Source organism: Saccopteryx bilineata, chromosome 4, assembly GCF_036850765.1.
Source record: "Saccopteryx bilineata isolate mSacBil1 chromosome 4, mSacBil1_pri_phased_curated, whole genome shotgun sequence".
Lineage (NCBI taxonomy): Eukaryota > Metazoa > Chordata > Mammalia > Chiroptera > Emballonuridae > Saccopteryx > Saccopteryx bilineata.
The window spans coordinates 282875820-282902215 of NC_089493.1; the positions used below are offsets into that span (position 1 = coordinate 282875820).

The 26396-nt window shown below is 42.4% G+C and overlaps 1 protein-coding gene across 18 annotated transcripts in view; it reads right to left on the bottom strand.

Annotated features, from left to right (window-relative positions):
• RBFOX1 (RNA binding fox-1 homolog 1) overlaps positions 1–26396 on the bottom strand; it is a 1121108-nt gene that overhangs the window by 84543 nt on the left and 1010169 nt on the right. For all 18 annotated transcript variants that reach the window (XM_066274941.1, XM_066274931.1, XM_066274932.1 and 15 more), the window contains 2 exons: positions 23606–23659; positions 1806–1886 (listed from right to left, as the gene is read on the bottom strand). In XM_066274941.1, the coding sequence (XP_066131038.1) occupies positions 1806–1886; positions 23606–23659 (135 nt within the window). The remainder of the gene's footprint in view (positions 1–1805; positions 1887–23605; positions 23660–26396) is intronic.

Sequence of the window (26396 nt, forward strand, 5' to 3'; positions counted from 1 at the left end):
TGAAATAAAATGAAAAAAGTCAGTGCCTTGATTCCAGGAGCACCCCTTCAGGACAGGGCAGATACCGGACATTTCAGCCCAGAGGGTTGCATTCGGGAAACCACATTAAAGAAATAGCAAAAACAATACTTTGCAATGCAACCCCAGCTCTCCTATAGCCATATTTATAGAGAAGGGCAGGGTCTGATACAGTATAACAATGATGAAATTTAGAGTCACGTGGAGTCAGAAAAGCAATCGCAGTTTACATCATCTCTCCAGGTTTGAAACACAAATCTACCATAAACGGGCTGTGTGGTCCTGGGTGCATTGTGCCGCCTCTCAGTAGCCTCCCTCTCCTAGGCTGTAAAGCAAACATTAGAAACCTACCTGGTGCAGATTTTGCGAGGATTACACAAGGTTGAGGGTGTGAAAATGTGTAGTGGTATTCTGAGCCACAAGCTATATGCGCATGCATTTACACTGGCCCAAATGGGACAATTTCCCTCAATTCAGAAAGAACCACCCTGGCCAGTCTGGCTGGATTTGGGCTTCTCGGGGATCTTGCAATGTCGTGAATGTCAGAACTGCTTATTGAAGTTTATACTTTGGTTGGGAGAGGCACGTGTTGCCCCGCCTGACCTGAAAAGCCTTCGGGGACCCTCATGTTTCTCATCATCATCATTTTGAGGTCCCTGTCCCTGCTTCTAAACATTGCTCCCCCAAGTGAAGAGTGAGGTCTGCCTCAGCCTTTGGGAGTGGAGACGCTCAGCTTTGGCACAGGGCGAGACTTCTGCCTCTCGTGCTCTTAGCCTGTGCCTCTGCTCCCCAACGCCCCCTTCTCCAGCCAGACTCAGGGGCAGCCTGCCTCGCCCCTGGTCCCCCAGACTAGCTTTTCAACACCGATCCCAATGAGGACCCATTTGGGTTGTCATGGGACTTCCCTAGGGTGTACGTGCCCTGCATGAGACAGATGACAAGGTCTGCAGTGTGGCTGGTGGGGGGCTTGAGGAAGGGCAGACCAGCTGCAGCCACGGTGAGATAAGTGAGCAGCTTGGGTCGTGCTCCCGCAGTTGGGGTGGGAGTGGGCATTCTTCAGGGCATCTCTCTCAGGCAATGAGATCCTTGTGTTCTCCTACTCAGCATTATAATCTAGCTTCCATAGTTATTTTGGCTTCCTCCCCTTAGCACTTGATGGGTATATTTATATCCGTTAAAGGGCCTTTCTACCGTCGTTTCCCCCAGTTAAATGAGGGACGGGGGAGACAACAACACCCTTTTCTCTATTCCTCTTCATCCTTCAAGGACACACAGCCAAGGACAGAACAGCTCTGCAAACAAGTCACTAACCCAGGCTAGTAATATTTCCCACAGTGAAAAGATTGTGCTCAGGAGGATAGATCAAGCCCCTTTTGCTAGGCTAGGGTGCCAGTTGAATGGCCTAAATATTTGACTTCAATTATTCTTACATTAACGTACAAAGTTGTGACAGAAGGCAGGCAATGAGAGGGGTAGCTTGTCCCTTCCCTCCCCTCCCCACCCCAATATCCCGAGTCCCATCCACCGAACCCAGTTCTGACAAGGTCTTCACAAAGAATGGCTGGGACACTGGGGGAGTGAGGGTTCAGACGTAATGAGCAGAGGGGGTTAGATGCTCAGGCAACAGGGTTAAACAGAGACATGCTTATGAAACTCAAATTCACCTTGTAGGGAGCCACACGGGAGGGCGGTGCAGAGGGAGGGGAGGGGGACTCACATGGCAGGGAAGGTGACCGGACTCAGAGTTATGTCACAAAAACAAAAAGGGAGCCACAAGGTGGGCTTACTTGCAGAAGTATATACAAGTGAACTGGGGGCACTGTACATGGAAGATCCCTCCTGGTTTGCCTGGCACAGCAGCACCGTGCCTACGAAAGAGAGAGAGAGAGATGGCATCCGGTTTGGGAACAGGCACTCTGCCCCTGAGAGATCAGGGGCAGCACCGACGACGACGACGAGGCAGGCAGAGAAATGAAAACATGGCCACCTCCCAGAGCGCGCCACAGGGAGCCCCACAGCAGCCCGCTTCCTTAGCCAAAGGGAACTGGTGGGGAGCCACCCCCTCCCCAGCCCAACAAGTACAGGTCACCCCTTTTCACATGGGGTGGGAGTAGTGGGGTCTGTCTGTCCCGGGACCCCTGTTTCAGATCAGCAACGGAAGCAGCGTGCCATGCTCCAGAGGGAGTTTAGACATTTCAGAGAGAACAAGAGAACAAGCCTGGCTCAGGCACTACTTAGCTGTGTGATCATGGTAAGCCACTGTACCTCTCTGTGCCTTGGGATTTCCATCTGGAAAATGAGGTGAATATACCTACCTCCAGGAGAGGTTATGACTCACACGACTGGACATGTCCAACACAAGGGCTGGCACGTGATCACTACTCAATCAATGGTAAGCACGTGTATTGGGGTATTTATGGAAACATTTTCCTCCCCCCCCCAACTCAAGTCTTTCCAAATGAGTTCTTCAGAGGAAGAACAGAAGTAAGGCAGGGAAGAAACAAATGCAACTTTTGCCATTCCTGTGAGCCCCCCTGGGCCCACTCTGGACTTGGGGTGAGACGATCTATGACTTCTGTGTGCCCCATTTCTTCCCTAAAGCTGCCAGCCTTCCACTGGGAGAGGCTGCATCCCTGACCCTGCAAACCCATCACAGCTGCGCTGCAGTGATGGCTTCCCTCCGCCTGATTTAGAGCAAAGGGCACCGGGCTTATCCTTGCAAAATGGAATTTTACAGCAGGGAGGGATGGTGGAATTCTGAGATACCTCCTCAATCTAAGCCACGTTTTGCACAACCACCCACTCCAAGGATGACCGGGGTCAGGCTTCTTCGGGCTATCAATTCTGTTCTCCTGCTGCGGCAACGATCAAACTCAGAGGCTTTGAAAAGAGTGAGAGAGACGTTGGAGGCGTTTGCAGCCCATTACCGACAATGGAAATACATTCCTGGGGTTTCTGGTCACTTCCTTGTCTGGGCAAGGTCAGCCGCCTCCATTTCTGTGTCCTCCAGTCGCCATCAGAACCGGGAAGCGATCTCCCAAACAAGGAAGCCTGTGCACTCGGAACCAGGAACCCACCCACAGACCCTTGCAGACTTGCCCTTGGGTGGTCGAGGGAGGGATCTACAATGTTTTTGTTTCCTGCCCAAGCTCAACAAAACAAAAGTATAGTTAAAACTTCCAGAGTGAGTGAGTGGGAGGTGTACCAAATAGAGAGGGACTGGCCGCATGATGCCATTAAGAGACAGTAATCTGTCCTGAGTTACCAACCCATACACGATTCCAAAGCTGGTGTCCCGCCTCCGCTCCCTGACCCTTCCGGTACCAAGCCCAGAGAGAGGGGTCCTGTGAGGAGACTGAGACATCATCCCCAAATTCCACTTCTCCCCTCTGTTTTCTGTGTTTATCTAAATTTTGTACATTATTTCCAGGTTACAAAAGATCCTATTAAAATTCCTAAGTCTTTTCACTGTCCCCCAACACCAACTCAATCCAATGTTTGACAAGGAGAAATAGTTTCTGGAAGGAATTTGTACGTGAAGGAACGTTCCCCCAAGACGGTCTCCCATTTGTCCTGGTGTCCCATGCCTGCAGTTGGAGAAGAGCCCCCACCTCACCCGCCCTTCCACAGAGGCCTTGAGTTAAAAGTGACACTAATTGATTTTCCCTTGGGAGTAAGTATACTGCTCACAAAAATTAGGGAATATGTCAAAAATGAATATTAAGTGATTAAAAAAAAGAAGCATTTGATTTTTTTTTATTATTAAACAAGAGCATCAGAAAAGCAAATGACAAGTCAAAGAAAGTTGTTTGATTATGCAAATGAGATGCAAAACCAACTTTTATTTCATTGGTGAAAATGCACTATACAAAAGGCTGAAAGTACTGGAGTATCTCTGCATGTTGCCGGATCCCCTAATTTTTGTGAGCAGTGTATTATTAAGGGTCTGGATGGGCCTGAGTCATAATCAACCTTTGCTAAACGGAGAATGCTCTCTTCTTTCTACTTTAGGTGAGAATCCTTTATCATAACATAAGAGACTTCAAGTGGTCTCATTTCCCCTCAGAGGGTATGAAACCGGTCTGGTGTGGCTATTAACAACAAACATAAGTGAACATCAGATCATGGGGTGTGGGGTCTAAAATCAACCAACAAGAGGCAGGACACCCAGCAGAAAAGACGGGCCTAGCCCCCAACCCTGCTTGATCAGGGAAACCCATTTTGACTTTTCAGAGCTCATCCGCAAACTTTTGCTCATGGCTAGAACTCTTAGAGAGAACCTAATGTTTCTATAGGACATATGGAGAGCTGCCAAATCAGACTCTTCTTTGGGTTGGACTCGGGCAGGTGGATCATGAGTTAATTCTTCAACAGGTCTTTCATGTGTGCCCCTGGTTAAAACCCACTTTAAAAATGAGATCTGAATTTTCTTGGGGTGTCTAGATTTCAAAAGAAAAATAATGTAATTGTAGCAAAAGTATACATAGAAGGGCATTTTAGTACTGTGCAGTTAAAACCACTGGGTCAATTCCCAATAACCTCAATGCAATGTAGGCATCCCTTTGGGACACAACACAGATTCCCTCTAGAAAGCTAAATCCTGGCAGGCATAATGACGCTTCCCTAATTTTCTTAGGCTGTGGGTCCTGTGAAACTAGACTGAAATAGCTTCTTTGAATGCCCTCTTAGTAGTTAAAAAAAAAATCTTTATGCAATGATTTTGACCTTTGTAAAACACAATCCACACAGTCACAGGACTTGGTTTTGATTTCACTGAAAAACATCCTCCAAATTAATTTGCAAAGTACTTTTGCATGTTCTCTTAGTACATTGTGACCTTTTCTTAAAAGAAAGCTCTGAATTAAGCAAAAGCAAAGCAGCAGAGGAAAACAGTGCAATTTCTGTGCCTTTTGCAGGCGAGGAATATGTGTTTCTTTAGAAAATAAGTTGGGTAGATCGCAGTATAAGGAGTCTTCACAAGGTCACCCAAAGCACTTTGTGAGAGTGCCTCTGCAGAATGAGTCTTCCCTCCATCCGTCCCGCCACGATCACCCATCACTACAGACCATCTACTTCTGACTATCATGAACTCTCTCCACACATGGCGACAGCCATAGACTTCTGTGTTTTTTGGCTATAAAGCTCCATATAATTCAAGTATGGAAAGCATGTTCAATTTATACCCATTCCTTAGGACAGACCATTGATCAATTCCGGTATTATTCTATCCTGTTGGCCTGGAACCCTCAGAATCATTCTCAGCACAGCATCTGGGCAGTTACCACCACCCAATCAGAGCCGGGGAAAGGGGTGAAACCTCCAGGCTAGTCCCTGCTCTTAAGGTTAAATTAAACCACAGGAAATTGACTGCTTTTTTTTAATGTTAAATAGGATCGGTGGCAATTTCACGTGGTTCAATTAAAAAGGAAAAGCAGTCCTTCTTCCTTTTGTGTCATTTTAAAGTCAGCTCCTCTCTCTTGAGTCCTGAGGCGTTATTCAATCGTCCCTCTTCTTCAGTTCCTATCACACTTTAAAAAAAAACTCTCCCTGGTAGATCCTTTGTCATGCTGTATTACAACTTTTTAATTTAGATATTGGTCTTCTTAGCTACACAGAATCCCCCTGGGACAGAGGCAAATCATTCTCATCATTTTTTAACCCAAGCCCCTAGCATAAAAGCTGGCCCTCAGAGGGATTCAAACCAGGACTGAATCATCTATCTGTGGACAATAATATAAATGGAGCCACTTTAACATGGGGCGGGAGCTGCCAGGCCAGGCAGTGGGAACTGCCTGGCACCTCTTATACTTCAAATCTTTGGCACGTTCCAATCAGGGCAAAATAACCTTTGGACTGGACTTAAGCAACACGTCCCAAACAACTGCTCGCAAAGATAATGAGAAAGCAGAGATTACGACCACTGGACTGATCACTACTGAACTGAAAATTAAAAGCATTCTTTAGCATAAACATCGCTACGTTATATTAGCTGCACCAATAGAAGTGCCTTCCTTCTACTGATGATATCGTTCCCTTTCTCACAAGTACTCCTTGCCTCTGTCTCCGAATCAGAACATGATTTGGATTTCTGTCCGAATTAATGATTCTCGAAATAGTTATTCTTATTGATCTCAAGTAAACCCTTGCCCTCTCTCACTGTGAAAAGCCTTGTTATTTTTTTAGTTAAAATAAGACCTCCCCCATTTCTATTTATTTTTTAAAAATAGTGCTTTGTCCTTACCAACCTTTCTTGAGTGGGCTTTCTCCTGTCCCTTTTTTAATAGCAGGGAATTTGCATGCCTGAAGTTCACATATGGTTACAAGCTGTATGTGTGGGGATTTACTTCTTTCCCCTTTTTCTGGTTCTTTTAAGATTGAGTCATCCAGTTTGACGTGACACCTGGGCAGCCTGGTCATCTGTTTCCTAGAAAGTTGATGACTGTATCTGCAACTGGCAGGGAAGGGACTCCATGTGACAGACCACACTCTCGGAATAATCAGAGCCTCTTCCAAAGCCTGTCACATTCGGGCACTCAGAGCGTCGTGATCATCAGCATCTCAGATTCTGGCAACATGTCCCCAGGGCCACTCTCAAGTAAGAATTGCACTCTTCCAGTTGGGAGAGGTGAGCCAGGGTCCTTGTGTCAGATGAGGCCACCCAACTCTTTCTCACCTGGAGACGCCCCTGCTGATCATTTCTGGCCTTGGAAAGGCAGGAAGTAAGCCTAGAAAAGGTAATTCTTATCACAGCAAGGAAGGAGAAAGAGTCTAAACTCCTTTATTTTTAGGTGAGAGAAGGGGAGATTGCAAGGCAGACTCCTACATGCACCTTGACTGGGATCTACCTGGAAACCCCATTTTGGGCCAATGCTCGAGTACTAAGCTATTTTCAGTGCCTGAGGCTGATGTGCTCCAACCAAGCTATCCTCAGCACCTGGGACCATACTCAAACCAATAGAGCCACTGACTGTGGGAGGGGAAGAGGAAGAGAAAGGGGAGAGGGAGGAGGGAGAAGAAGATGGCCATCTCTCCTGTGTGCCTTGATGGGGAATCGAACCTGGACATCCATATGCTGGGCCAACTCTATCCACTGAGCCACTGGCCAGCTCTGAGTCTAAACGTTTTTTATTGGAGTGCCAACCCTTAGGTGAGGAAAATGGACCCAAACCAAGAGGAACAAAGTTACACAGTTTCACATCCCCATACCCCTGCCTGGTCAAAAATCACTTTTAAAATTAGATCTGAAGTTTCTTGGGTGCCTACATTTCAAAATAAAATAGTGTAATTGTAACAAAAATATATCCGGGGGACAATTCAGGCACCTTCTTCCTGCCACCAGAGAATTTGACAGAAGAGGAGCTAGAACCAGGAGTGACTCTTTTTTGCTACAAAGTAAAAGCAAAGTTTGTCAACATACAAAAGGGTAAAGATAAAAAGTGAACAAATTCTACCTTTTTGCCCACAAAAGGACTCAGACAAGATATATTTAGTCATGTATACTTTTCTCCAGAATGTGTGAAGAGGAGCTTGGGTCAGGCTGACCCCAAGAGCATCTTTGCAGTACCAGGATCAGCGGGGTTGCTGATTAAAAACGCAAAGTTCTGACCTGCTGAACCACATTCTGTGGGCGTGGGCCTGGGAAGGTGCCTTGCGGAACACTCTCCCCAGCTGATCCTTAGACTCTCATAGGCTTTGGAACCCTGATTTAAGGAAAGGAAGACCTCATGGCATTAAGTTTGGGGGAACTGGCCCTTCTCCAGTGTTTCTCCAAGTGTAGCACCCCGACAAACACATAAACATGTTAAAATGCTAGTTCTCAGTCTCAACCCCAAACCCATGGGATGAGAAACACTGGGAGGGGCCCAGCAGTCTGTGTTGAACAGGTGACTGCGAGGATGCAGGTGCGCATGAGAACCAGTGGGGGAATGGAGGATGCTGGTTGATTGCCACCCCTTTCTTAAGGTCCTGCTCCTGTGGACGTGTGCAGGCTCTGTTTCCGTGAGTATCCATTTCTCACCAGCTCAGGGCTTGGTCTTCCGGTTATGATCAAGACTTTCCTACTTTGATTTTAATTTTTAAAAATGTTTTAAAAATTATCCCGCAACAATGGAAGCAGGAAAGAGCCGCTGGTAACGTGAATAATGACCAAGGATCCTAGATAGTTTGTTTCTCATCTGAAATCTGCCTCTGATTCTTTTTGTAAATGGCATCCTTGATTTGTACCTTTTTTTTCCCATCTGTAAAAAGGGACTAAGATACAGATGGGCAAAGAGGGAAGACCACGGGAGGACACAGAGAACACGGCCACCTACAAGCCAAGGAGAAAGTCCTCAGGAGAAGCCAACCCTGCCAACACCTTGATCTTGGACCTCCAGCCTTACAAATTGTGAGAAAATCAGTTTCTGTGGCTTAAGCTACTTACTCGGCCTATGGTACTTTGGTGTGGCTGCCCTCACTGATACACCCTCCTACGTCATAACAAACCTCAGCCTGGGGACCAATGAGGCTCGACACCTGTGGGTCCCTTATGAAGCGTCAAACTTGTGTTAGATGTAGAGATCTGGAAGGTTGCCATGTGGTCCCTGCCGATGGGAGTAACTGTTTCCAATTGACAAATTTATCCAATCTCTGAATGGGTTGCAGATGCTTTTGCATTTACGTATTTTTGAACATAGACTAGCATTGATCTAATCCACGTAAGACTATTTCTACAGCTCCTCCCTGTTGCTTTCACACTTGCCTGAAAGATGCGGCTCTCCTAAGGGTTACGGTATAGGTTTAAGTACAGAGGTATTTCCACTTAGGCACAGGTGCTGCAGAAAAGCATACGTGTATTTAGTTCTTATCAATCAAATCATGTTTTAATTGTACCAGGAGAATTCCATTCCATATTGAAAGGCATCCTGAAATGAATCTGTGTATAGTGGAAACAATCTTTCGCTCCCATTTATTTTGTAAATTTTGATTTCCATAATATTAAAAAATATATATATGATTACCTATTATTTTTTATTTTCACTTTTTCTTTTGACATAATTTCAGACTATACAAAAGAATGCCACGAAGAAGCTCTGTACAAATTTCTTCCTCATTATTTATTGTTTAAAAACATAATAATTTCACTTGAACTGTTCTCTTATTCTCCTGCCTCTGAGATTTAGGCTAATAGTAGCTTTTGCAAAAAAGATTCAATTGACTCAATATGAAAATAAACATGTTATCAGTAGCAATTACAGTAATTCTCTACCGAATACCTGGTAAGTGCTGGGCTAGCCTGTTCAGCAGTTAACTTGGATTATCTCCTACTCTTAACAACCCCGTAAGACAGGAGCTATTACCACACCCACTTAATAGAGAGGATATTGAGATAAAGAGTTTTAGGATCTTGCCCAAGGTCACCCAGATAGCAATTTCATAGTATTGAATGCAAGTCAAAACAATCCGATTCCTGGACCCCGAAACTCCAGTCTTTTGGCCAAACCTGGCTTACCACTAGTTTTCTATGGACTATAAACTAAGAATGATTTTTACATTTTTATCTGACTGAGAGGGGGAAAAAAAAAATCAATAGGAGAATAAAATTTAGTGACAAGTGGGAAAAAAAAATCATTCAGAGTTTGGTATTTATAAATAAAGTTTTATTGGAACCCTGCCACACTCCTTCACTTACATAGTGTTTATGGCTGCTTTTTAGGCTGCAAGACAGAGCTGAACACTTGCCACGGAGACCTTCGGCCCACCGAGGCTAAAACATTTACCACCGGCATTTTTCGGAATAGACCCGTTCCGGTGTCACTTCTCTGTTTGGAAAAGTACTAATAGTCATTGTTTCTCAAGACAGCATTAGCTCCTCTCCAGGAAGCAGTCACTAGATATTTTAGATTGTGTCATTTTATCAACACTTGCCAAAATCTTCATTTAATTTTTGAAATTGTAGCCAAAACCTTCATTTTATTTCATTTTTGTTCTAACGAACAACCAAAAAAATTTTAAAGATGTGTTTCTTTTCAAAACTTGCCAAAAAATTTATTTTTAAATGTATTGTGGTTTGAGACAATGAAGCAGGAGAAAACTTGGTCTCCGGGGTATGTAGGGAAGGCCAGCATTCAGCCAGAACAAAAACAGTGAAGGTAAGTTTTAGTTTCTAAGGTATTTGGCCTTCAGGGTGATGCAGTCAATACACAGACAAGGGCTAGCCTAGAGCTCTGCTACTCAAATTCTGATTACTATGCACTGAATCACCCAGTGGACACTTTTAAAATGCAGATTTTTATCTAGCAGGATGCATTTCTAATAAATTCTCAGGGAATGCCCAGATTGCTAAGAATAGTAAAATGATAGGAACTACATCAGTAACCTGAAGGACAGCCAATATGAATAAGGGTGACCATTAAGATGCCACTGAGCCCTGGCTGGTTGGCTCAGTGGTAGAGAGTCATCCCAGCATGTGGATGTCCCAGGTTCGGTTCCCAGTCAGGGCACACAGGAGAAATGAGCATCTGCTTCTCCACCTTTACCCTACTCCTTCTCTCATTCTCTCTTCCCCTCCCACAGCCATGGTTCAACTGGTTTGAGTTCATTGGCCTCAGGCTCTGAGGATGGCTCTGTGGACCCTTCCTCTCAGACACTAAAAAATAGCTCATTTGCAAGCATGGCCCTAGATAGGCAGAGCATCAGCCCCAGACTGAGGTTGCTGGGTAGATCCCGGTCAGGGTACATAGAGGAGTCTGTCTCTCTATCTCCCCTCCTCTCACTTCGAAAAGAAAAAAAAAGAGAAACAAAAAGATGGTACTAAGTGTTTGATACTTGACCATACATGTTCGACATAAATTACATATTTTTTTTTTATTAAATCCACAAGAAAACTAAGGCTGAGAGAGAGAAAAATACAAGCACAAACTGAAATCTGTGCCAGCTTTGCTGAATTCCAAAGCTCAGACTCACTCATAGATCTTATTAATGGTGATACGAGGTCCTGATTTGATCAAACATCATTTTCAACCTTGGAACAATCGCTACCCACCAATCCCATTTTGACTAAAACCATCTCTAAGTATTCTGATGTGGCCTTCTGGCTGAAAAGACCTGACCCTTCCAGGCTAAATATGTTGGGTAGAACTTCCTGATCCCCTGTAAGAACCTGTGCTAGGGTTTTAAATCCAATCAAGGAAGCCTCTGGGAAGGAAGTATCTTCTATAGATGAGAAAATCCCACTTGCAAGATAGAAATAAGACATGGAGGAAGGGAACACAGACAAGAGAAATAGCAAACTGTTAAGGTCTGAAGAAGCTGAAAAGGTATGGGTGCTAGAAACATTTAAATTTAGTTTTGTTTTACTTTACTGTAAGTTTCTTTGACCTCGGCAAAGTATTTAACATTCCTGAGCCTCAGTCTTCACCTCTATAAAATAGGGACAAAAATATTTTCTTCATCGAGTATTGTTATAAGGATTAGAATTGTTATACAGAAAGGTTTGGCAGATAGTGGATAAACAATAAGTGATCTCAGTAATAAGGATGGATAAATCATTATTATTTAAAATCTCAAAGGAGCGCACTTTTGGGACTTATTTGTGCCCTTGTTCCTTTAAGAAAGAAGTAGCAAATTAATAACTAGTGTACCTTTTCTTTGGCCACTAACATAATGCTAAACATAACAGAATTAATGAAAAACATTTTGAGATTGGAAAATAATTACAACTATTTACATTTGGGAGGTTGACTGTTATAAGACAGAATGTGGCTTCGTTTGTAGAAATCAGGAAATGAGGCCACATGGGTTTGGGTCAGTATTCCTTTCTGGGAGGGCCACTCAGAGTGATGGAAAGAAGGTACTCTTTCTTATAATTGTGACGTGTTCCCTCCTGCAGATGTGACTTGGAGATGTCATTTGCTGACCTCTCAGCCTGATCCTATAGATATTTTTGTTTGTCATCTCTGCTTAGGAGAAAAAAAAATGGCAACTATGTTTTAGCTGCCATCAGTAGAGTTCAGTGGACTTTATACACTTCTGCAAAGGTCCTGGATGGCCTTCCTCAATGTCTCTTTCTCATCTTCTTAGGGACAAGAGCCTCTAAGATGATGGAAGAGTACACAAAGCCTTCTGCAGAGCCTTCTCTAGCACCCCCCCTCCTATATTTCACTAACTATGATAGAACTTTATTTTTGGAGGTACTGGATGTATTGTGTAATGGGGGAGAGACTTATTTTGACTTTCCTTCCTGTCCCAGATAAGGTTTAATTCCTGAGCCAACTCTTCTGATGAACATAGGAAATATACTTCAACTGTGAGTCTCTCAAAGAGTAACCAAATACATTCATTCAAATATGCCCAACACACACACATACACACACACACACACACACATATATCTATGGGCTGAAAGCAAATAGAACATTTTGACTGGTAAAAATTATTTTTTAAAAATGACAGAGAAGTGATATAGTGAGTTCCAATCTTACAGTACCATATGTATATCAAACAAACACTAGAAACATACAAATAGACTCATACTTAGTTTCCAGGAGCAACATCAATGATATTGGGGTGTTCGTGTTTTTAAAATGATACTGGGCTCAACACAATAATAAGTGTACATCAATTAACCTTTGCATCAGATTTAAATGTATAACCCATTAACTAATTTAATCTCTCAAAACAAATAACAGCCGTTGGCATTATTCTTTGAATAATCCTTGTTTAGTTTCTATAATGGTATACAGTTTAATGAAAAACTCATTAGAATGTAGCATACAGCATAATTAATTCTGGCTGATTCTTTGGGTGTAAGTAGCTACTGCTGAGGCTGCATTCCATTTTCCACTGGCTTTATTAATTTTTCATAAACCAATATTTCGACTGTAATGGGTTGTAACAGTTCCATAGAAGTTCTAGAAACACATTAACTGTCATCAATGTAGTTAATCTAAGTAGGTTTCGCCATTTGTGTGTTGATTCTTCAACACCACATTTTTAAAAGACAATAGGGCAGCTTTGCCTCATGCTTGGAAAATGAGTATCTCCATATAATTAGCACACAAGGTATTATACAATATTTGTCCAATTTGTCTCTTTGTATACAACATCTCAATCTTGGGCTAGTAACAGCGAACTATACCTTTTGAAAATAACTCTAAAAGTGGAAAGCAAAAAAAAACCTTCCAAATTAAATGGTATCTACTAGCATGGCAACACCAGTTAAGGTGTAAAGAAAAAAACAATCACCTCTTTTATTTTCTTTTTCTTTTTTTTTTTTTTTAATTTCTGAGAATTTATTTTCCTAGGAAAAGATTTAGACAAAACCAAGAAACAGGTCTTATTATAGTGGTGGAGTTAGGCAGTGATGCAATAATCCTGGGGTCTGTGAAGACCCTCGTCTCTGAGATTGCTAAGCAGTTGTGGACGTGGGCTTACCCTTATCAACCCTCAGGTCCTAACCTACATATCAAATGTTCTCATGATAAGACTATTATCTGTTCCAAAGGTAGACAGGGACACTACCTCATCATCAAGTGTTTTGTTTCTTTTATTTATTTTTATTGTTTTATGTTTTTATCAGAGCTTTTTTTTTTTTTTAATTTCACTAGAAAATTTAATTTAATGATGTGACACTGATCAATACGAGGACATACAGCGGAGCTTTGGACGGGTGCCTGCGGCTCAGAGGATAAACTGCAGGACCCGGACTCCTTCGTAGGGTCCCCTCAGGCTTTTTGCAACTTCATCCTAGACGGTCCCCTCTGATCTCAACAGATCACTGTTTCTTAGCTTTTGAGGGAAACCCGATTTTGCCTCAGAAATGTCCAACTCAGATGAAAATCAAGTACCTGTACTTGTTATTTGTTTGATTGATTAATATTTCTTAATAAGTGCTGAAGGTAAAGGTTGACAAACTCCTTTGGGCTCTTCCAAACTCCTCCTTCCTCACATCCACAGTGATCTTACCTCACTTTCTTTCCTGGTGAACTCTTACTGATCCTTCAAAACCCAGTGTATACCACCCCTCTGACTTCTAATGCAGATGTTTTTATCTCCCAATGCTCCTGCAGGTATCATCATGTATTACACGCCAGGTTTCCTCCTTCGTCTGTATCCTTTACCGCCCTGCCGAACCCTGGGGGGAGGATGCTCCCCTCCCCCTCACTGCAGTGCCTGGCCCATCTCAGAACCTCCGGGCTGTCACTGGAGCTGACAGTGTGAGCCAGTGGCCTTTGTTAATTTATACAAGACTTCTTGCATTGGCCCCTCCTTGATGTATATCACACAACTGAGTGACAGCCAGCCGAGCTTGGGGGGCTGTCCTGCAGTGTGTAATTGCTAAACCGGTGCAATGCTAAAAACAACAGGGAAAGTCCCCAAGGTGCGAACGAGTGCTTCGTGTTTAGTAAGTCTGGACTTCCCAAGCCAGGGGTAGCAGTCTAGGGCCATGGTTTTCACATTTTCACATAGTTGGGGTAAAAAACAAAGTGACTGCTTCATGACGCGTGAAAATGATATAAAATTTAAATGTTAATGTCCTTAAACACAGTTTCCTTGGAACACAGGCCAGCCCATTCATTATGTATTCTCTATGCTTGCTTTTGTACTACACCTCAGAGCTGAGTAGTTGTGACAGAGAACATATGGCACACAGAACCTAAAATATTTACTAACTGGCCTTCCCCTGAAGAAATTTGCTGACCCTGCGCTAAGTGAAAAGCCACAGACTCCATTTCATATATACATATATGTATATGTATATGTATATGTATATGTATATGTATATATATTCAGCTTGATCTCGTCTTCTAGAATCAGCCAACACGCTGGTATATCTTGTCCTACATCAGCGTCACCATGCCAACTACTCCCCTCATGATCACCGCTGCCATCTATTCTGAGCTTTTCTTCCGCATTTTGTTTTCCTGTAGTGCAGGAAAAGGTTAACTCAGAAGAACTGCTTGAACCCTGCATTTCCCCCCCAAAGGCTTGTTGGCTTTAGGACTGGCCCTCAGTCAACTCCTAGGAGATGATACTTAAGCCCTTGGAATATTCTATCCGATAAGACAGACTTTTGGTTGCCTGAGGCCAGAGGCCAGACAGTGCTAGTTTGATAAGATTGTGTACTATAGCAATTTGAGTTCTGGTGAATGCTTGCTTTTGCTCTGGGGGCCTAAGAGTTCAGTAGCTGAGGTCAGTCACAGGGATGCTTCACATCTATGTGACCGACTCCCAGTAAAAACCCTGGACTCCGAATTTCAGGTGAGCTTCCTTGACTGACAACACTTTACATGTATTGTCACTGTCACACATCAATGCCTGTGACTCTCCCGGGTGAACACACCGGAAACTGCTGCCTGGTCTTCTGGTCTTTACCTCATGTAGGCTTTTCCTGTGTTGATTTTTAATCTGTCTCCTTCGACTGAAATAAAATGGAACCATGAGTATAACAGACTTTCTGGGTCTTCTGAGTCCTTCTAGCCAATCATAAGGTGTGGCTCTGCAGTATATAATCAACCTTCATACTTTTCCCTTCTGGAGTCAAAAATCACAAGTAAGGCCCAGAAAAGGATACATTTGAGTGAGTGAATGTCTTTCTTTAAATTGTTTGATTGCTATTAATAACTATAGCTGTCAATACATCTTTAGCTGTAGCAAGTGACAGAGCACGAGAATTATTAAGATATTTGGTGAATAGGTGACATCTTTATTAAGGTGTTTCTATCATGACAGGATTTCTCAACCTTAGCACTAACAACATTTGGGGCCAGATCATTCATTGTGGTGGGGGGCAGTTCTGGGCCTTGTAGGCTGTTTTGCAGCATCCCTGGCCTCCACCCACTAGATGGCAGTAGTGAACACCCATCCTCCTGGAAGAGGACCATATAAAATGTCTCCAGAAATTCCCCAATTCCTCCAGGATAGGTTGGGAGACGGGGATCACTCCCAGTTCAGAACCATTGGTTCAGGATATTGGATTAATCAAAGCATTTCTGGGGGGTAAGTTGTTTTAGTAAAAAGGAATGAGCTTTGCATTCAGGACGATAGAGGTCTGGATGCAGTTCTTTAGCTTTTGAAGTCAGCAACCTTGGGCAACTTAACTTGACTGGGTTTCTAATTTATCTGCAGCGCGAAGATAATGACACTTACCCTGCCAAGTTGCAATCTCTATGTAAATATATGTAAAGATCCCAGCGTGGAGTTTGGCATGTGTGTAATGTTAAATGCAACAATATTTTTCCTAGTTATTATTATATTCTACGACCTGATGAATAGAAGACATTGGGGGCATGCCCTCGTCTGCTCCTAGGGAGGAAACTGCAGAGCGAGGTGACGAAGAACATGGGCTTTCAGGTTAGAGAAGAGGCCTTTCTGTGGTGAACACATTTTTTTTTTTTTTTTAACATACCGGTTCTGTGATTTAGGGAATGCGATAACTCTCCATGAAGCCTTGGTTTCATCATTTCTCTAACAAAGATAATGCTATAACATTCTTATGAGGATCTGAGGAGAGGCAAAGTGTTTAGCACAGTATCTTGCATACAGTAAGAGCCCCAACATTGCCTTAGGTTGTTATTTTGAGTTGTTCAGTCTATGGATGATATAGCCTGGAACTTTCCCTCTGAAAGTTATCCAGAGCCAGGATTTCAAACCTCATCTCCCTCCCACCCACAGCCGAGATGCGGGGGCTCCTATGAGAATCGTCCTGCAGCGCCCTGCTTTGGGGGAAGCTCTCCTCGACAGACTTTGCAGGCACTTTGCAAGGGAGACTCATTTACTTAGGAAATGCCGTTTTCAGCACATAAGCAAGTTCTGATCCTATTTGAAGATCCAAAACCCCCACAGGCACCATCAAAGCGGAGCTGCATTCCCTGTGTAGGGCAGGGAAAGATGCAAATAAAAATTAAGGCCAAATGTGGGCAGGGATGGGATGAAATCTGATCAGACAGATGGGGACGGAGAGGAGAGGGGGAAAGTGAATTGCAACCAAAAGAGGAGGCAAAGGTAAACAGATGTACGAGATAAACTCTTTGAAGTGGAACATTTCCAGGCTGAAAATCCTTCGCTCGGGGACTTAAATCTGGACCCTTCTGTTCCAGTTCACTGAAGTGCACAGCATTTAATCTGGCAGATGTGTAAATTATACAAAACATCTCAGAGCCAAAGGTCATTGTTCATAAGGAACAGGTCCTTCCCACCATCGCTGTGTACCTAGATGAGTCTGGTCCTCCGGGTACGTGGGGGAAATGTTCACGTCACAAGGAGCTCCTGAATCGTGTCTGCTTTGAGCGGCTCAGAATGGCAGCAGGCACCTTTCAAACTCCCTCTCCACTGTTTCAGGATGCTAAGGTCATCATCCCAAACAGGGCATGCTTTGTCCCCGGGATTTTGGCAGATCATCCTGAGCCCAACCCAACTATAGGAGTATGACCAAGAAAAGAAAAACAGCTTGGGTCAGCGACTACAGCTATCACAGGTTCTGGGTAATCTTACTTTATTTAGAAACTATTGTATCCAAATTGCAGGAAGGAAATTGGAGCAAAGTCCATCTCAAAGTAGAGCTAAACGTCATTCTTTTAACTGTAACAGACTCAACCAAGTGACCAAGAGTGGGGGACAACTGGAAGGGAGACCTACATCAACCTGCTTTTGACTGAAAAGTCCATAAAAAACCAACATCTTGCCCTAACCTGTTTGCTCAGAAGATAGAATGTCAACCTGGTGTATAGACTTCCTGGATTTGATTCCCGGTCAGGGCACATAAGGGAAGCGACCATCTGCTTCTCTCCCCTGCCCTCTCTCCCTTCTCTCCCTCTTCTCCTCCGCAGCCAATGGCTCAATTGGTTCTACTGTAGCCCGGGTGCTGAGGACAGCTCCGTCAGTTCAAGCATGTCAGCCTCAGGTGTTAAAAATAGCTTGGTTGATTTGAGCATCAGCCCCAGACAGGGGTTTCCAGGTGGATCCCGATCAGGGTACATGTGGGAGTTTTTCTCTCTTTCTCCCCTCCTCTCACTTAAAAACAAACAAACAAACAAAAACAAAAACCCAATATCTTTGTACAGGTAATCCAAGGTCAAGTACAGCTGCCCTTTCAAGATAAGCAGAGTGCTACATCTATTTTCTTCATTTTTAAAAATTTTTTATTTAGTGATTTTAAAGAGAGAGGAAGGCTGAAAAAGAGAGAGAGAGAGAGAGAGAGAGAGAGAAACCAATTTGTCATTCCACTTATTTATGCATTCATTGGTTAATCCTTGTATGAGCCTTCACCAGGGATCGAACCTGCAATGTTGGTATATAGGGATGACACTCTAACCAACTGAGCTATCTCAGGGGCCATCCTCTTCACTTTTAAAATTTACATTGAGATCCCAGTCCACTTTCCCATCATTTCTCCTGGTATTCAGTTACGTGTCCATGGCCACGCTCCTACGAATGTGGATATGATAGAGGTGCCCTCAGGGATCACCCTACTCTCTTATATCTTTATTTTACTTTACTACCTATAGTTATTGTATACTGATTATCTAATGTCATCCTCCCTATAACTCCAGGATAACCTATGTACTTTCCAGACCTGACCACCTTTTAAATATGACTGCAGCCAGGTATGCCCTTCTTTAAGTACCTGTTACTTCTTTTATTTTTTTTGTCCCCTTCAGAACCAGATTTTTTTTTTTATGTTCAAGAGGAGTATATATTCAGTTATCCCCTTCTTCTTTCTCCCACAAAAATGCCACCCATATTAATAGCCTTACCGAGACTAGTTTTCATTGTCATCATCAAAGTTTTTGAGTGATTTACTCTGCACCTTTCTACTATTGACGTGAGACTTGAATTGTGTGTTTCTTGTTGTCAGGACCTAACAATATCTTAGATTTGCATCGCATTGAAAGATCTTTTCCTTTCCTTATTGATCGCAACTCATGGAGTGAGTTAACTGGATTCCAATTTTCCTTTGCAAGCGGGGGGGGGGGGGACTCTCCATCCACAGAAGTGAGTTATGCGTGTTCAAGTGGTGCATCTCATGAATCTTGTTAGGCTTTGCCGCCTTAGAGCCCCACTGATGGAATATTTAATCACAGAAATGAGTTGGCAGATAAGATATACAGTGTGGTTATGCTTTGCAGCGATCTGAGCGGCAATTGAGAAACAGATGAATTTGCCATTTGTCAGGACCGTGTTGACATCTTTGTATAGCCTTCTGTTATTTATTTTTATTTTGTTTTACTTATTTATGAAGATTAAAGGCGCTATCCATCAACCGTTTCATGGGTTACGTATCATGATTATCTCTCAAAGACACCACTATTTAAAAATCTTTTTATTAGCGAGAAAAAGGGAATTTCTCACAAAGACAGGGAAACTGTATAAGAATCCCCTTTGAGCCTTCTTCATTGAGATTCTTAGAAACATCATTTCAAATTACACTAAATAAGTTGAGGCATGATACTGGGCACAGACATGTGTAGATATCATACCTCTACTAAGGACCTTCAATCTTCTTTAAAATGGAACAGCCATAGATACTGGCTAACGTCTTTCAGACCCACCTCCTTTTGAAATGGACTTATCAATCTTTGGTCTTGAGAATAAGCCTCAAGGAGTCTAAAGATGATGGGAATTAAGAAAAATAATCAACGCTGTTTCGTAGAGCGAGGGCACACCCACTTGCCCTCTGAGAAGATTTATATACATTCATGGGATTAAGCTGATCTAGGAAGATCTGCTCTGAGCATTTAAAAGAGTTCTTCCAGGTATGACTTGATGAGAGTTCAGAAGAACCACCCACAATGAAAGACCTTCCATAACAGCTTTCTAAACACTCTCCCCGGAATGTGTACACCAGGGAGCGTGCATGTCATAATTTATCAAAGCAAATTAATACTGTTCAGCTAGTAATTAAAGATCCTCATTAAGAGGTGCAACTGCTCTCCCCACCCCCACCTTGCATTAGCAATAAAACTGCACTCAGGGCATCAAGAGGTTATATAGGAAAATCAATAACCTGCCATTTTATAATTAAAAGAGAAAATAAATGTTAGGGAAAAGTCCACTAAATTAGGAAAATTACCTTTAGGAGAGATTGAAAATATCGATTTTAATTTACAAAATATGTGAACTTTTCATGCCCCGTTCTGAGAGACAATTGGAGGCTGGGTTGTTAATTCCACATAAGCTTCAGAAAATCAATAATTATACTGTGGAAATATTATGATATGTGTCATTAACACAAAATCTTATAGAGAGAAATGACTAATAAGTCTGGTTTTCTATCTCAGGCAGCTGCAGGGCTGGCCTCCTAAATACCCCTAGAAAATCAACGACAAGGTCTTCATTTCAGCTTTGAGGCATATTCAAAAGTGCAAGATAGATCCAGACTATATTTATACTTGGGGGAATTTTAAATGATCCCAAAATTCTTAGTCATGGGTATTTTAAATGGGTGACATTAGAAATTATACTTGGTTATGGAAATATATACATTCTACACCTATATCTTCACATTTACAGGGGTGGGAAAACTGAAGTTTACAGTTGTGAGTACATCAAACAGTTTATCCTTGTATTATTATTTATGAATTATTGTTTTGTTTTGTTTTTTGTGTCACAGCTGTAAACCTACTTTTGCCCGCTGCTCTATGCATTCCATCGATACAGGTGCCTGAAAGTTTAGACTTAAGCTTGCTAGAGTCTCAGTGTGTAGATGGGTCTTCAAACATTGCAAAGAAGTCGTTTCGGAGTGTTGGATTTACGGCAGTGTTTCACCACACTTCTGAATATCACAAACACTGTCTACCTCCATACAAAATATAGAAGCAAAAAAAAGAGAAAGTTCCGATTTAGGAGAGGCCAGATCTTGACAACTCAAAACACCAATGTTCAGATTTTTCAAGTGTCATTCACGTATCCACATCCCATTATTTCTAAGGTTTACGTTTTTTGGAGCAACTCATAGAAATAACGATTTGGTTGTCCGGAATTTTTCAAGTTTTCCCTGACACAACTAGATAACATGTCTGAATGTGGTGGTGGTGGTGGAAATAATCCAAAATAATTATCTCACTTCTCTTCTTTAATTTGACTAGTTTGGACATAGATCCATAGTAGGATCTGCTATCATGGGGCACAGTAGGTAAGAACTATGACTTTTAATATTTATAAATGCTAAAGAAGCAGTATAACCTGGTCATAAAGAACACAGCCTCTTGATTTCTAATTCTAGCTGGCTTCTTACCAGCTATGAAATCCTAGTCCCATGATGCAATCCCCTAGAGCCCTAGTCGCCTCATTTGGAAAACTACCATGAGGATTTAAATACATTGTTTTAGGTACAGTGCTTAGAACAGTGCCTAACTAGAGAAAGTACTCGTCCCATATCAACCCCTATGATAGCTTATGTTCTTTCTCTATAGTCCAATGATTTAACTTCTGAGGGTCAGACCAAACTCATTTGAGTCTAAAAGTTACACATATTAATTTACTCTTGTATGTATACGTTAGTCTGAATTGTTTCTTCTGTCTGAAGTTCTTCTTAAACACCCACAGATATGCATATAGGTTTGAAACCGATATCTGGTGTTTTCCTGGTTGCCCAGGACAGAAAAGAGCAACTACTTTGAGGGGACTGGGAAATGCACTTTCTTCTTTCTATTGCAATGCACGCATCTATGCCCTACCTGCACATCCAATAACATCTCGCTTCTTGTTCTTGACTCATAATTTTGGGGAAGAACTGTGCATGTAGACGTCTGTGCCTGCAGGTGAGTGAGTGTGTGCAGTCACACTCACTCACATGCAGGCACACACGGAATCTGTCACCTCTTTACACCAGCTACACCATTTCACAAGCAGTGTCTTTAGGGGCATGAAAGTTGCCACCTGGTCATCTCCTTGTACCTTTGGAAAATTTCATTTCTTTGCCTCTTTGGACAAGGATGTACCCTAGCAATATCTGTGCCCCGAACAGATGGCCTTACCTCTGATCCCAGAAATCAACTTCCCCTAAATGGACACGCTGAGAATGGAAGGACTAGTCCTCTCATGAGATGAGAAGAGAATCGCTCATCTAGTGGTACATTCACATTGCAGAGGCGTCAGCTCTTGGTTAACTTTCCCCTTATGGCCAAGAGGTAGGATATTAACTTATTCATTTCTGCTTACCCAATGTTTGTATGATGCCAGCTATATATCAAATACTCTTCATCTATTAACCCAAGTAATTCTTATAAATACCTGTGAGTTTGTTACCATTACCATCTCCCATTTAACAGATGAAGACACCGAGGCACAGAGAGGTCAAGTAACTTGCCTAGAGTCACACAGCCAGCAATTAGGGGAGCCAGAATTCAAACCCAGAATGTCTGAGTGCGGTGTCCATGTCATTCACTCTGCTAGGTGTGGGTAATACCACATGACCATGGGAAGCCTTAGAGCTATGTTCTCCCCTCTCTCATAAGAATCAACACCACTAGTTCAGTCATAGAGTCCTTGGACTTAACCCAGGTTTGTAAAATCCACGTTGGAAGAACAACTTCAGACGTTGCCCACCTAAAATCCAGAAAGCATTTTGGGCCTTCCAAGATTTACCTTCTTTTTAAAAAATGAAGTTGGTTATTATGCTAAAGTGGCTGTCTAAGTTTCCTACGCTCCTCTGTTATCCACTAGGGTGGAGGCTTAGGTATCAGGACCGTGACAGCAGCAAGACATCCCAGAGATGACAAGGCAAGGGGTGTGTAACATACTGTCAAGAAATCTCTAAATGAGTGGATAGACCAGTTGGTCACCTCTTTCTCCTTATTAGAAAGCCAGAGTCACATTAAAGAAAGGCTTCCTTTCAATATCCAGGGGGCAAATCTACTAAGGTTCCCAGGAGTTAAGTACAGCCTTGTTAATGAGCAAGGACATGACAGGCGGAGGTGACAGGCCAAGCCGAGCAAAAATCTCAGCTGCTGCTGCTTCCGGGTGACTCTCCCTGAATCTGATGATAGAGTTTCCTACAACAGTGGATTTGCCAAATGCGTGGTAGGTGCCGGGTAGGTAGGGAAGGGGTGCAGAGAGGTTCGTCCTTGAAGGCGAAGCAGAGAGAGATGGAACAGCTAAAGGAAATGGAAGTGGACAAAGAAAGACAACTTAGTTTATTCATCAGTCCTTCTCTTGGCGAGCCCAACTCGTTGCCACATTGCTGGAATAAGCCATCCAATTCTCTGCTTTGCCAGGGAAAATAACGCAACCCCGAATGGAAATGCATGGCTAAACAAACACATCCAGGCATACGGACGGATGTACAATGGGCATGAGCAGCTCTACGTTTGGCCACTGCTTTTTTTTTTTTTAAGGCAAAACCAGTAGGAAGTAGGAAGTGTCATAAGGCACAGTGGCTCGATGTTTACACCACAATGAAACTTACACGATCCCCTTTTGTTTTTTTAAAGGGTTTTAAACACTACTGGTTCTGCCAAAAAAAAAAAAAAAATCACTCAGAATTTCTTAGGATAAGGATTTATTTGGTTCAGATTTTTTTTTTTTTTCATGAAACCCGTTCTTGATCGGCAAGCAAAGCACACACAGAAAAGACCAAGGAGATATCGTGCAAAGAGACATTCTTTACCTGCATAGAATTCGGGGCTGTAGACTGCGCCCACAACTGGATTCAATTTCCAGCCTTGAAAATAACATACAGAAACATTAATATCACCTTTGATTCAACAACTAAAATCACTGCCAATTAATAGCACAACTAATGGTTTGATGTTTTGTTTTGTTTAATTTTAAAATTCACAATATACATAGTTTGGGCATGCATAAAAATTATTTGAAAACAATACATAAGAAAATAGGTTTAGTCCCTTCTTTGATTTTCTGCCTATCCAAGTGAATAATATGGACACTACTGACCAGCTACAAGTGAACCTTTTGAAAATAATGTACAATTAATTTCCTTCCATATCAAGATTTTCTAGAGGTACTATGCCAATTTCAGTTTTTTTGTATTATTTCATGGGTCACCACCAAGTAATCCATTACGTGTCTCTGTGTGTTAGATTCACAAAAATTGGAAAGCTCACATGGATAGAGTTCTTTGCAGCAACATATCCTGATAATTGTCATTCCTCATTATGATCCAGAGACTGTAGAATCCCGAAGTGCTTTTTAAATCCCCAAGAAAATGACATTTATCCAGTGAAGATGAAGTGTGGAATACATTTCAATGCCTTCAGGAACCATAACAATTCTTAATCAATGCATGATATCTAAGGTAACTTTCAAATAACCTGCATGTAAGATGACTAGAATCTTGTAATTTTCCCAAAAGTTCTGGAAGGAGCATTTCTGTAAAATGAACCCTGGCCCTTTAAAAACTTTTTAACCAAGAAAAGAGCATGGAAGAATATTTGTATACCAAGATGCTCCCACAATGGGGACACATTGGGCACTATTTAGGGAGCAAACTCAGAAGAACATCATGTTTTAGGGTTCGGCGACCATTTCCTATTCCTGCCGGCATGACTTGATGAAAACATCCATTATATAGAATTCCTGAGAGGCAACTAAGGACAGGTGTGCTGTCCTTTGTGGAAAACCTGTGTCCTTGGGTTAGGGGGTCAAACACCGGAGATCCTTTAGTAAATGCCCCTGAGCAAAGACCATGGTGAAAGTTGGGATAGGAGGGGAGGTATTTCCGACAAGGAGAATGCTCTGAACTTTTTGCAGAAAGGAGAGAGGTGTGTGACATCCCAATGTCTGACCTAAGTCACGAGCCTATAAGAACAGTTGAGAGGAGGCCTGCAATTTAATGATCCACTAAGAGGCTCAGTATCTTAATAGAGAGGCTCCCGGGTAGACCTAAGGACTTTCTAGAATGTTTGGTTTCTATGAACTTTCAGTTTCAACTTGAATTAGCTAGCTAGTTTCCAGTTCTCATGATGACCCTTGGACAGAGTTTCTCAAAGGGTTATCTTTGAATTATTTGGGAGGCTTATTAATAGAAAATCCCTCACAATATATTAGATCTACAAAAAGAGAAAGGAAGTTCTGAGACCTACTCTCCAATGTTTTTGTTTGTTTGTGAGAGAAGCAGGGAGGGAGAGACAGGAATATTGAGCTGCTCCTGTATGTGCCTGACCAGGGAATCGAACTCGCAACCTCCATGCTTTGAGACGACGCTCCAACCAACCTAGCTATCCGTCCAGGGCTTAACTGCTTTGTTATTTTCAGAAAGACAGAGAGAGCAGTGAGAGAGAAGGGAGGGGGAAGGGAAGCATCCATTTATTGTTTCACTCAGTCATGTATTAATTGGCTGCTTCCCTTGTGTGCCCTGACCAGGGGTCAAACCCACAACCTTGTCATTTCGGGAGGACACTCTTAACCAAACTGAGTAACCGGCCACATGGCTCCTATGTTTTTATAAACTTCATGCTGACAAATTCCTCTCTCATATTAACCACATCTTGTCTTATAGGAATCTCTATAGTAATAGAAAAATGAATATTACACCAAATATTTCAGAATATGTGTTCTACAAGTGTGGAAAATGACCTCAATTTGACCAAATAAAATTCCACTGCTTCTCAAAAAAATACTCAATACATGAGGACCTGGGAACTAATGTCCACATTTCTAGGCATTGGAAATTTAAAAGGAAATACAGAAAACTGGTTGAAAATAATGTTACAGGGTTATCTAAACATATTTAGCATTCTCTTTCCAATCTTTTATAGAAATCTAGAGTTTGTGCAAGAAATCTATATGGAGCCGTATTAAATGAATTATTAATGGATTAACATATTGCTCCTTCTTCCTTCTGTTCCTTATCTTACACCCTGCTTTATGCAATCCCTTTTGCTGGTAGTGGAGACAGGATCTTTTAACCCTACTCCAGGAAGGTTTTGTTCCTTGTATACATCCTTATTAGCGGTCTTAAATTCTTCTCTTTGCACAGAAGGCGGGGACACACCACTCACTGAGTGTGGACCCATCGATTAATTTTGATGTCGTTGTCACAGATAAGTTATGCAATGGTCTTTAAGTTTCTCAAAGAAAAAGATCTTCTAGAGGTATCTTAGGTGACCTAAAAATCATGTTTCTCTCCTCTTCCTTTATCTACCTTATTTCCATGGACCAAACCTTCCCCCCCCCCCTCTCTCTCTGTCTCTCTCTCTTGCTCGCTCTCTCTAATCTCCCTCTTTGTCATCTGTCAATCTAGACTGATCCACTAGCTCTTGACAACTTTGCATGCTGCGATTTAGGTCTCCGATGTCTTCCCAGGAAAATCTACTTAATGTTACTCCTTCCCCGAAACCCCCAACCCCTTCGAGCTACTACTCCTTGATTCAATTCCCAGTCTTGTTTCCTGTTTAGCTGTTAACACTACCTGGGATTATCTTTTTTCTTTCTCTGCT